This window comes from Chiloscyllium plagiosum, unplaced genomic scaffold (genome assembly GCF_037043375.1).
Source record: "Chiloscyllium plagiosum isolate Xiang-an unplaced genomic scaffold, Cpla_swu_hap1 HiC_scaffold_1, whole genome shotgun sequence".
Taxonomy (NCBI): Eukaryota; Metazoa; Chordata; class Chondrichthyes; order Orectolobiformes; family Hemiscylliidae; genus Chiloscyllium; species Chiloscyllium plagiosum.
This window is the reverse complement of record NW_028270139.1, coordinates 96705224-96718299: the sequence shown is the minus strand read 5'-3', so window position 1 is coordinate 96718299 and position 13076 is coordinate 96705224. Positions and strand designations below refer to the sequence as shown.

Below are 13076 nucleotides of genomic sequence, written 5' to 3'. Positions count from 1 at the left end.
TCCCTCCATTCTGATATCTTCACTGATTCACCCTCTCCCTCCATTCTGATATCTTGACTGAATCACCCTCTCCCTCCATTCTGATATCTTCACTGAATCACCCTCTCCCTCCATTCTGATATCTTCACTGAATCACCCTCTCCCTCCATTCTGATATCTTCACTGATTCACCCTCTCCCTCCATTCTGATATCTTGACTGAATCACCCTCTCCCTCCATTCTGATATCTTCACTGAATCACCCTCTCCCTCCATTCTGATATCTTCACTGAATCACCCTCTCCCTCCATTCTGATATCTTCACTGATTCACCCTTTCCCTTCATTCTGATATCTTCACTGATTCACCCTCTCCCTTCATTCTGTTACATCCTCACTGATTCACTATTTCCCTCCATTCTGATATCTTCACTGATTCGCCATCTCTCTCCATTCTGTGGAATCCTCACTGGTTTGTCATCCTTGTTGCCCTTGTGCCCCTTTGTCCTGCCTCCTTCCTAACACCAGCAAACATTGAGATCCTCAATTTTCGCCCGGAGCCAGCCCCTGGACATCAGGATGCCACTGTCTCTGCTGAGTGTTACTCCTCCTTGGCCAAAACCATTGCACCCTGTTGTTCTTTAACCTCCTTATACGACCATAGGCTCTCCATCACTGACCTTCCAAATCTCCAACTACAACAAGCAACCTCTGTTCATCTCTGTGACCATTTGCCCCACTTCATCGGCTCCCAACCTCCTCGACGCCAAGTCCTAGACAAGAATTGGCCTCACTCTGATTGATGCACTGAAAAGATCCTTCGGCACCCTACACTGACTGCAAACCAACACCCCGACACACTAGCACCCAGGCCCTGGATTGACTGACTACAGCACAAGACACTGCACTGACTAAAGCACAAAGCCATCCCCTCAATTTATTGAACCGCTTGTCGCCTGGACTGACTGGAGCATACTCCCCTCTCCCTGCAAAGTGACTGAAACACACATACCCAACCCCATCCTGGGAGTGACTGGAGAACAACACCCAGCCCAGACTGAGTGTCATACATTCACCAGTCACACTCTCAGGGGACTAACCAGAGTACTCACCAGAATAAGCAACACCCCCCCTTCCATTCCCTTCCCTCCCCCACTCACTACCATGGGTAACTGGAGACCCCCATCCCACTCTCCCACCTGCCCCCCTATCCCTGCAGAGTTAATTAGGAAGGTGAAGACCACATCCAACTAGAAGGACAAGGGCAGCAAATACATGGGAACACTACCATCTACAACCTCACATCTCAGCAGCACATATCCCCACTTGGAAATATATTGGTGCTCCTTCACTGTCACTGGATCAAAATCCTGGGATTTGCTCCCTAAGGGCATTGTAAGTCAACCTGCAGCACATGGACTGCAGCAGTTTGAGAAGGAAGCTCACCACCACCTTCACAACGGGAACTAGGAATGGGCAATAAATGCTGGCCAGCCAGCGATGCCCATAACATTTTTAAAAGTTCATTTCAATTCTTTTTGGCATATGAGCTACCAATGCATGTGGATAAGCCTCTCTTGAACTTGATGGTGACACACCTGACCCACCAACTGGAGAAGGAGAACTTAATCACTGACATTTATCTTGGCACAGACAATTTCATTTTATAGCCAGAGGTGCTTTTATATACAACGGAACATTTTTTTCCCATCACCAAATCACTGTGACCTCTTTTTTTCATTATTAGCTCTTAACCGCTACCACACAATCACCTGAGAAAGCAAATTTTAATTTTTGCCTTTTATCTGATTGAGTTCTCCACTCATCATGTCAGAAAGTGGAAAACCAAATTCTATCATTTGATTAAAATTTTGACTTTAATTCACTTTGAGCTTTATTCCTTTTGAGTAGTAGGGATCTTTTTCGGTCAACCTGACATCAGAAAACCCATCACCATACTTAAAAGTCTTCCAGACAAATGACCAAGGGAAAAGTCGAGTTGTTTACGAAGTGCCTGTCTGGTATCAGATGCAGAGGGCTTCCGTGGAAACACATGATACATAATGTAAGCTCAAAATTGTAAGCACAGCTTAACAATTGTGAAGACTTAAACAGCCATATGTAGAGATACTGCTGGAACTTAATCTGCTGACTGGACTGTTTACCAGCACAGAACAGTGATATCTTCTGATGACATCTTGTCTGGCAAAGTCCACATTATTCCTCAGTGCAAAGTATTCTGGGTATCCTGGATTTCCTGGATTTCATGGGAGGAATCTAAGTTCCTATTCATAGCTGTCTCTCTCCAAATCAAATTAACATGTCTGTATCACCTCAAAATACTGCTGCCCTATCTGCTCAATCATCAGATTACCAAAACTGATCCACAGAAAACTTGTCCAGTAGCAGTGAATTTCATGTTGGGCCCTTAATTGTACTGTGGGCAAATTATTTAAATATGTAAATGATAGGCTTGTTTCTCAATGGTGTGATACTTAGCTTTCCCAATATCCTCCAGCACACAAATGCTAACAGATTCATGTGCGACAGGTTGGAGTCACTGATTCTGCATTTCACAACATAAGACACACATACTAGCTCTTTTCCAACCATTATTGTGAGAGTTAAATATCAAGGTCACCATCCCAACAAGGTAATGGCTATTAGGCAATAAGTATACACCATATTACATTTTTTAAAAATCATGCAAAGTGATTTGTAGTGAGTGGGAAATAGCTTTCATGTTTAAACAAAACAGAATATTAGACAGTTACTACAGGCTTGAAATCCATAATTCGTTTGGGGCAAATGCAACATAGTTTTGGTGCGGGTGGCAGGGATTTGTGACAGACGTTGAGTTACACCATTCTGAAGTACAGTACCTGCTAAATTCCAGTGCACCTGGGTGCATGCATGTATACAAATGACAGGAGATAGAGAGCTAAAGCTGCTCTTCCAGATATTATGTTATCATGCTTTTCACACAAAAATTCCACTGGATTTCTGTCCGTATAAAAGAGTCATAAGTTACCTGTAACTTATCAGCTTGGTAGCACTGCTGTATGTTGAATCATCTCAGATATTGGAGTTGTGCAGAGCATTGGACTTTACTGTGACATTCGTAGTCTTGCTCAGCTCCTTCAGGATGGTTTTCAGTACATCATTATAAATATGATGCTCATTCAGCTTTCTTCCACAGCAGGGGACTCATCCAGCATGTTTTTTTAAAGAGTCAAGCCCACAGACTCTTGAACCAGAAATTGGCTCATTTCTTTTTTGGCTAAGCTTTGATTCTTAACTGTCAGGTCCTATTTTAACCTCTGTCTTCATTAGAAAATTCTTGTGTTGTATTGCACCCAGTGAAGAGAATGTAGAATATTTATCCCTGCGTGGATTTCTTGAGATTGTTGAGCAGGACAATCTGCAGCTGCTCCTCTGCCCAGTAGACTTCTGGCTCTTGCGTAAGTCAGCCTCATAGCCAAGAAAACATCTGTGTTACAATGTCCATGAGGGAGTAGTGTAGCAGTACACTTACCCCTTAAGTTACATCTCCAGTTCTGCCCTGATCCTGCTGGGCGGTGGGAGGGGCTAGTTTAAATACTCCCCGTCTTTAAGATAGTTTGACAGATGTAAACATCTGCCTTGTATTTATTTATATTAAAATTTTCCCAAAGTATTTGCAAACATTATTAAATTACCAAAATATAAATTGTTGTTTTTTAAATATACAGTACTAATACTTTGACATTTATTTAAATGACAATGATGATACTCATGTAACAATTTTGGGTAAATCACATTGCTAATATGATCTTAGTTAGGGAATTTAGAAATTAACAAAAAAGTGCTAGCCCAGCCTGCAATGCTCAATCCCAATTAAAACTAAATAAAATTCTTGATAATTTTGTGCACTGAAGATTTGTTGTCAAAGTAATTTATTTTTGTTCATTTTGCAGGATATACAATTCACTGGGTTTATTTTTGCCTTACAGCTTGTTGTTAACGCCTTGGTTGCTTCAATACCATCGATTTCGAATGTCATGTTCGTATGTCTTGTATTCTGGCTGATATTTGGCATTGTTGGTGTTCAGATCTTTGGTGGAACTTTCTTCCAATGTGTGGATCAAAATAATGACCGTCTTCCCATTAGTATTGTAAATAATCGATCTGAATGCAATGCATATCAAGATCTCGGATACCAATGGGTCAACCCCAAGATTAACTTTGATAACGTATTAGCTGCTTACATGGCTCTCCTGCAGGTGGTAAGTAAGCAAAGATACATTTGCTGAGGATTTTTAATCTATGATTTAAGATATTCTGCATTCTGCTTTTCAAGAGGAATTTATATCAACTGTGAATGAATAACATTTCATAACCTTATGACAACCCAAGGGATGCTATGGAATCTATTCACAAATTTTCTTTGCTTTCTGGCTTTGGAGCATGCATTAATAAATTGCAAAGTTGAGAAGAAATTATATGTTATTCCATGTTGTTGCTAAAATTGCTAATTAAATTGAATTTCACTTTAAATTTTGTTTTAAATGTAGTGTAAAGGCACATCTTTATACATCATTTACAGATTACAGATTACAGATTACATTACAGCGTGGAAACAGGCCCTTCGGCCCAACAAGTCCACACTGACCCGCCGAAGCGCAACCCACCCATGCCCCTACTTTTACCCCTTACCTAACACTACGAGCAATTTAGCACGGCCAATTCATTATATATTCTCTAGGTCATTTTGCTCTGCCCAAAAGGCAAGCTTTCAGTTAATTGCCTGCTCCTGATTTAGATTTCATGGCAGTTTCCTTTTGCAATTGCCTTCCACACAAGAGTAAGGCAAGGAGATAAATCCAAGTCTATCTCAATGGAATGACAATTGAATCCATGCCATTGATGTTATTTTGAGCCATGCATTAGCCATCAAGTCAATTGAGCCAACCAGCCTGCATCCTCGGAGTAGAAAAGCAAATCAAACATTGGCACCATTTATGGTTCAATGTTTGTGGCAGATGCATAAAGGAAATAACTCAGTTGGCTGGACAGCTGGCTCTCAATGCAGAGTGATACTAACAGTGTGGGTTCAATTCCTGCATTGGCTGAAGTTCCCTCAAAGCACTCTCCTTCTCAACCTCTCCCCTCAGCTGAGGTGTGGTGACCCTCAGATTAAACCACCACCAGTTGTCTCTCTCTGATGTGAAAACAATCCTATGGTCTGGTAAGTTTACAGCATAAAGGACTTGTATTTAGTGTTTTTCAGTCGTGAATATTACCAGTGGCCCTTTTTGTATTGGAGATATCATGTTCAAGGATACTGTTAAGCTATTAATAGCAAGTTTTACTAATAGCATTGTGCAAACTAAGAATTTATGGTTGTCTACTCAAATCCTGTCTCTTTTTTTAAAAAAAATTAGCAAACAGCTAATTCTCCTGTTATGGATTTATAAAGAAACTTTCACAGCTTCAAAACATTCAAAGCTTTTCACAGCCATTGAATAACTTTTTTGTCAAAGCAATTTGTTCTTGATTAAAAGTGTGGCTTTACTGCAGCTGCTGTCACCCCAAGTGATGTGATAATTTCTTCCTCAAGGTGTGCTCACACCATTTGCCAAAGCCAAAACTTGATTCATACAGTTTTTTTTCTCCTGAGCTTAAGCTATCTCAAAAATACTTCTCAGCCAATGAATTGCTGTTGTTTTTGGCAGTCAAGTCTGAGCAGAGCAATGTCCCACAGAAGCATATGACCAGTTAATTTATTTGCGGGTCTACGTTGAGAACTGAATGTTTGCCAAGAAACCAGGAGAACTTCCTGCTCCTTTTACACAAATGTCATGGTATTTTGTACGTCTATCTAAACAGGGAAAAGGACTTTGGACGGGAGATAGTGGCTCAACTTTTTGCCGCGAATGAGAACATCCCCATCATGGCAAAAATGATGGATCAGCCATGAAATCGGCAATCCCTTTCCCGAACATCCCATTTTTACCAGACAGGAATGGGGTGGAATATGATATGTGAATTTCATGGAGACAGCTAGTTCTCAACTCTGCCTTCATCAAATTGACATGTTGGTCGTCCTAGAATGTTTAACCCAAAGTGTGCAGGTTAGACCTGTCAGAGCTGAATCTGAAGCTAAGAGCTTAGGTGTGAAGTTGATGCATTTCTTTAGATTGGTAAAATCCTCTTTTGAATCTGGTCTTGAGGCACTCTTGGTAGACATCAGGTGCCCTTTGGGGAGGCAAGGTGTCCTTTGAAATTAGTAAAAGTTGACATAATTGTTTGTAAGCCATGCATAAGCCCATCCCTATCATTGGATCTGTCAACAGATCTATAGGAATGAATTGTCAAAACTGTCTTTGAAGCTATCTGTCTAAATCTTGGCATGGGTCTATAGGAATTATTATGTAAGGAATGAGGGGCCAGAGTGGTTAGTCAGTGGGCATACATTGGCATCAGGATATGATGGGCTATGGGAGGAAAGCAGAGGAATGGGTTAGCGTGGAAAATGCCTGACTGTGTGGGAGATAGCGCTGGAAGGATATTTCATATTTATTCTTTATTTTTAAAATTGCTGCCACAACGGTAGATCTTCATGACAGGCCATCTGTCCAGCCTGGCTTCAAAAGTAAGAAGCCCTCTCTGTTCTTCCAGGGTCACCTACTAACCCAGCCTGCACCCATCCTGTCTGAAAATTCTGGGCAGCCATTTTTAAAGGGCAGGCTCACAGAGCCAAAAATTCTCCTATCTTTGCACATCCAAACTGGGAGTGAACACTTGACCCAATGCTATGGACAATTGTGCGCTCCCTCAACATTTTGTCATTTTAGATTGTGTGTTAAGACAGGAACAAATTTTGAACTGTAACTTTCTGATTATGGAGTAGCAGTCTTTACATTTGTTACAACCTGATCCAAATCAACCTCAATTAAGCAACAGTTGCCAAATCTGATTTGACATAATCCTGCAGGCGTTCATCACAAAACCTTCTGTCTCCAACAACACTTCCCGTCCAGTCCTGTCATTGATTATCCAACTCTCCATTTCATAGTTCAGCATCTTTCTCCAGTCAACTGGAAAGCAAATAATCCCTTCATTACCTGAGTAAATGATTTTTGCTTATCATTTAAACAGAGTCGAAAAATGTGGTGCTGGAAAAGCACAGCCAGTCCGGCAGCATCTGAGGAGCAGGAGCATCAACATTTCGAGCATACGCTCTTCATCAGGAAGCTCTTCATTATTCTTGAGCTCTTCCTGATGAAGAGCTTATGCTCAAAGCGTCAACTCTCCTGCTCCTCAGATGCTGCCTGACCGACTGTGCTTTTCCAGCGCCACACTTTTCTACTCTGATCTCCAGTACCTGCTGTCCTCACTTTCTCCCTATCAGTTAAACAGTCTCTGTTTGACATATTCAATATTTTTAAATTAATGAGCAAAATTGTTCAAAGGAATTATGAATTAAAAACTGTATTCATTGCTAAGAATAATCTAGAATATTGCAAAACTTTGAGCAATGACCAGGAGATTAGTCTTTAATTGTTGTAGTTTCCTAGGTAACCCTGGAAAGTTGGCATTTCTATTGCCAGACTTTTGCTAGATCTTGTTGACTTCACAAAGCTTTATAAGTGACAGGCAGAAGTCCTGCCCCTATTTCTGAATGATCTAAGTCTTCCCATCTGAGGAAGAAGGCTTGCTGTGACTCACCTGTGTAGGAAACCGTAGTTTATTGAGGCTGTTTGAACTTAGTACTGAATTCGACAGGTTCCACGTTGTCTGGTTCCAGGTCCTTAACTTGCAGTATGGGAGTCACAAATTTATGTAGCAGACATAAATTCCCTTAAAGAATATTTGAGGTCCGTTTAAGTGACATGATCTGAGCTTTTTTGAATCCTGTACTCTTTAAACATGGAAACCTACTGAAGCTGGCAGTGAGAGCTTAACAAGAAATCGCTGCTGGACTGCTTTACTTGACAGGCCGTCTGGTGGAGGTTAGAAGACAAGGCTGCTATCTGTCCATTTAGTTTCACCTAGGATCTGCTTCTAGGATTAGTGGACTTGTCATGAGGACTTTTTTTCTAATAAATTTCATTCTTTTGTACCCCAATCTCTCATTAATCAACAACTTAATTGATCCTTTAAATGTCGACTTGTTGAAATTGCTTTAATTACATCATTCACAATACTCTTTTTATTGCTGGGAGGAATTCTGATCTATTTATTCCTTTTATCACTGTACTCTGTTTCTTCTTAGGTCACAGGTGTTGTATTTCATTCTCCATTTCAGTAGGGCAATAAAAATCAAATCCCAATGACACAATATTGTTTATCTGAAGAGGATGTCTCTGCTGGGAAATTGAATTGTTTCCTTTCTCTGTTGTTTCATCTCAAATCTTTATTTCAAGATCAGCACTGCTTAGTAGAGTTCTAAACTGGATAAGTTTGGCTATGAATGGCCTGTCTGAAAATTTGCAAAATGTAAGCTGGATGCATACTTGACAGTTGTGGAATTTGCCACATTTACATCATCCTGGGAAGACTCTTTGAAGCCTAGTTGAAGACCCTTTGAAGTAAGTTATTAAGAGTCTATAACCAAGGACTCTGACAAAGTCTATCTTTGCGCTCAGTAACAGGTCCTAAAACCCAGACTGAAAACAAGCAATTGGCTGTAAAATAGACAACAAGGTGCTGAACATAAAAGTATTGTTTGACTACCTGATTCCTTAAAGTCGTGGGTTTGGAATGTTGCCTTTTCTTGACGCCTTTTAACTGAGCAGGCATTATTAAAGCATAATTCACACAAGGTGAAGGCAGTTTACATTGGTTATCCATACCTTGCAGTAGGATAACACATAATATCCAACTTAACCGAGGTGGCATAGGAAACAGACCAGAATGTTGCAGTCCATGGAAGACAGAGCATTTTACAAGTAATGGAAGTACAAGACATAGTAATTTAGAAAGACTGGAATTTAGATGCCAAGGAGAATTCAAAAAGCAAAATATTGTGGATGCTGGAAATCTGAAATTACAACAGAATGTGACAGAAATACTCCATAGGCTCAGTAACACTTGGAGAGATAGGAAATGACCTTGCCTCAGAAAAATTGCTTCAGCAATAAAATAAAGTTCTACATGAAAAATTCGTTTCAGGTATAATATTAAAATGCTTACAAATTTCATGGTAATCACATTATTTTGCATTTGTTTTTATATTTACAGGCAACATTTGAAGGTTGGCTAGAAATTATGGCAAATGCTGCTGATACTCGTGGGGTAAGTTTATGAATCTTGTGTTTTGAAGCACTGAGTTTATATTTTATATTTTTGCTAGTTATGCTGACATTATGCTGTTGGGTGTGGTGATGTTAAGTCTTCCAGCTTTATGTTTAATCTTAAGATGGGTACCATCTCTAGCTTAATTCTTGTAGCTGCAACTGAAATAACAGTTGATCACAGCTAGTGATGTAAAGTGAATGTATATTGACAAATACAATATTCTGCTTAGAATAAATTGTCACATGTGCCACCTTTGTGCTCTCAGAAAGTTTTGCTGTCTGTTTCCTCCCAACCATATCTTGGTGCAGTACCAGGGTCCACAGCTGAATTGGAGAGAGTCTGGCCAAAAGTGGAATCTGTTGACCCTGAAGATTTAGATGGACAATCTGGAGGCACTCCTGGCTTGAGGGTCCAAACTTGCTCAGAGTGTCTTGGTCAGATGCAAGCTCACCCTTCTTGGTTTGAGCTCCCGCAGAGTTGAGAATTTCTAAAGTATGGAGGTGGAGGGAGTCGGCAGCTCTGGAGTCAGCAGCTTTAGAGGCTCCTGAGAAGAGAGTTCTAGAAGACCTGACTCTGGTTCCTCCTCTGGTTGGCACCTCCTAGTTACTGCCCTGTCTCCTTGTGAAGTCAAGTTCCCTCATCATCCAGGTGCTGAGCATCAATGGCTACAGCAATGTAATGCAGGTCCGTGCACATATCCAGCAGTCATTCAGTTTACTGGACCTGGATTTCCATGGAAGATGCCATTCTGTCTATGAAGTCAGCAGATGTACACAAGCCAGAGCCAGAATGGTACAGATGTGATGGACTTCTCCAGCCTCTGCTCCAGTATGTCAAGTGTCTCTGCCTACTCCTCCTTGATGAAAGCTAAAAACACCATACTTATAACTTTTGTTTTGTCAACAAGCAATAATTTTCTCAAAGGCGTCCTTTAAATTCCTTTGGCATGACATTACATCTTGCCACTGCACTTGACCTTGTTAAGTTTACAAGAAAAACTATGAGTGAAAATAATCTGTGTAAGTGGGTGAGAAATGAAAATAATTGGGCAGCAGGGCAATGGGGAATACAAGCTGAGCTGCCATTCAAACATCAAATAATCTGAAAAGAAGAACATGGGAATGTTTCCATCATGTGGGTCCTCTTGGCCACAATCAGCAGTATGGCAGAAGACTCTCAGCAGGTCAATGGATATAGATTGTCTGTAGCTGATAGAAACAAGGCTCACTGAGGCAAAGAGGGAATTGATAGTCTCAGGAAAGAAAGGGAAGAACAATTATAGTGATCTATAATAATAATAACACGTTTCATTAGAGCAAAGTAAGTTGTACCTTTGAAAAACAGCATTTCAGGGAACTCCTTCCCAGTACAATGTATCAAGATGTCAAAATGTCAAACAGGACCAGGAGTAATTAATGAGCTGGCATTAAATTCTCTGCAAATGTGTAAAAATATCAATAACATCAAGGCAGAAGCTGCATCTAAAAAGTATCCTCTGGCAGAGGTTGACTGATCAAGCAACAAGCTTTAAATTTTGAAAATAAATCTCCTGAATAGCATGTATACATAGCAGTACAGTACACAACACTGGTTACTTATCACACTGGGGCTAAAAGTATTTACTTCACATAAGCGGTATCCTTACAGCCGACTCCTGGGCAGGGATTTTTAATTGCTGGTCTTTGAAAATAGTATTTCTGGATGAAATAGCTTTGGCAAATAGAGTTAAGGAGAATCCAAAGGGTGTTTACAAATACATTAAGGACAAAAGGATAACTAGGGAGAGAATAGGACCCCTCAAAAACAGCAATGCAGCCTTTGCGTGGAGCCGCAGAAAAAGGGGGAGATACTAAACGGATATTTTGCATTAGCATTTGCTGTGAAAAAGGATATGGAAGATTTAGAAAGTAGTGAAATAGATAGTGACACCTTGCAAAATGTCCAAATTACAGAGGAGGAAGTGCTGGATGTCTTGAAATGCATAAAGGTGAATAAATCCCCAGGACCTGATCAGGTGTATCCTAGAACTCTGTCGGAAGCTCGAGAAGTGATTACTGGGCCTCTTGCTGAGATATTTGTATCATCAATAGTCACAGGTGAGGTGCCGGAAGACTGGAGGTTGGCTAACGTGGTGCCACTGTTTAAGAAGGGTAGTAAGGACAAGCCAGGGAACTATAGACCAGTGAGCCCGACATCGGTGGTGGGCAAGTTGTTGGAGGGAATCCTGAGGGACAGGATATCATGTATTTGGAAAGGCAAGGACTGATTAGGGATAGTCAACATGGCTTTGCGAATGGGAAATCATGTCTCACAAATTTGATTGAGTTTTTTGAAGAAGTAACAAAGACGATTGATGAGGGCAGAACGGTAGGTGTGATCTATATGGACTTTAGTAAGGCGTTTGACAAGGTTCCCCATGGGAGACTGATTAGCAAAGTTAGATCTCACGGAATACAGGGAGAACTAGCCATTTGGATACAGAACTGGCTCAAAGGTAGAAGACAGAGGGTGGTGGTGAAGGGTTGTTTTTCAGACTGGAGGCCTGTGACCAGTGGAGTGCCACAAGGACCGGTGCTGGGCCCTCTACTTTTTGTCATTTTCATAAATGATTTGGATGCAAATATAAGAGGTACAGTTAGTAAGTTTGCAGATGACACTAAAATTGGAGGTGTAGTGGACAGCAAAGAGGGTTACCTCAGATTACAACAGGATCTGGACCAGATGGGCCAATGGGCTGAGAAGTGGCAGATGGAGTTTAATTCAGATAAATGTGAGGTGCTGCATTTTGGGAATGCAAATCTTAGCAGGACTTATACACTTAATGATCAGGTCCTAGAGAGTGTTGCTGAACAAAGAGACCTTGGAGTGCAGGTTCATAGCTCCTTGAAAATGGGGTTGTAGGTAGATAGGATAGAGAAGAAGGCGTTTGGTATGCTTTCTTTTATTGGTCAGAGTATTAAGTACAGGAGTTGGGAGGTCATGTTGCGGCTGTACAGGACATTGGTTAGGCCATTGTTGGAATATTGCATGCAATTCTGGTCTCCGTCCTATCGGAAAGATGTTGTGAAACGTGAAAGGGTTCAGAAAAGATTTACAAGGATGTTGCTAGGGTTGGAGGATTTGAGCTATAGGGAGAGGCTGAACAGGCTGGGGATGTTTTCCCTGGAGCGTCAGAGTCTCTTTTGGATGGAATTGTTAAAGTGAAGGCCGGGTCAGGGGAATCAGCCTGCTTGCTTCCAATTAGTGGGCTGTTCACGTTCGAGAGGAGCTTGGTGAAGGTTGAGGAAGACAAGAAGACAATTTTCAATTGGCAAACCATAAAGCCAATGTCTGCTACCTACTGGTGCCTAGCTGCTAGGCTCAAGGCAGGAAACAATTAAACCTGGAATTTTGCCATGCCTTGAGCAATGTAGACAATGGTGAGAAATGTGGGAAAATACAGCAAGATTAGAATAATCTAATTCCCAATGCAAGATTTTTTTTCCGATTTCAATTTTTGTCTTAAGGTTTCAATGACAAGATCAGAACCTCGGTGATAAGTGGCAAATATGTATTTGCATCTCATTAACACACCAACTTGCCTCATTTCTATGCAGTGTGTAGTTCTTCCCTAGTCTCTTGAGAAACTAGACAGTAACACTTCCTGACTTGAAAGTCAAAGTGGTTGCCTGGTGGATACCGTTCTTCACAAACATGTCCTTGAATAGTCCATGGACAATGTTCTCTTCTCCCTCTTATCTACAGAAGTCAGCATCAATAAACCATCTTGGATAATCTGGGACCAACTCAGCATCCAATACAACCCTTTAGGACTTCA

The 13076-nt window shown here is 41.0% G+C and overlaps 1 protein-coding gene across 6 annotated transcripts in view; it reads left to right on the top strand.

Annotated features, from left to right (window-relative positions):
* Positions 1-13076, top strand: part of LOC122554926 (sodium channel protein 1 brain-like) — a 159199-nt gene that overhangs the window by 108899 nt on the left and 37224 nt on the right. For all 6 annotated transcript variants that reach the window (XM_087989221.1, XM_087989215.1, XM_087989229.1 and 3 more), the window contains 2 exons: positions 3970-4242; positions 9203-9256. In XM_087989221.1, coding sequence (XP_087845347.1) covers positions 3970-4242; positions 9203-9256 — 327 coding nt within the window. The remainder of the gene's footprint in view (positions 1-3969; positions 4243-9202; positions 9257-13076) is intronic.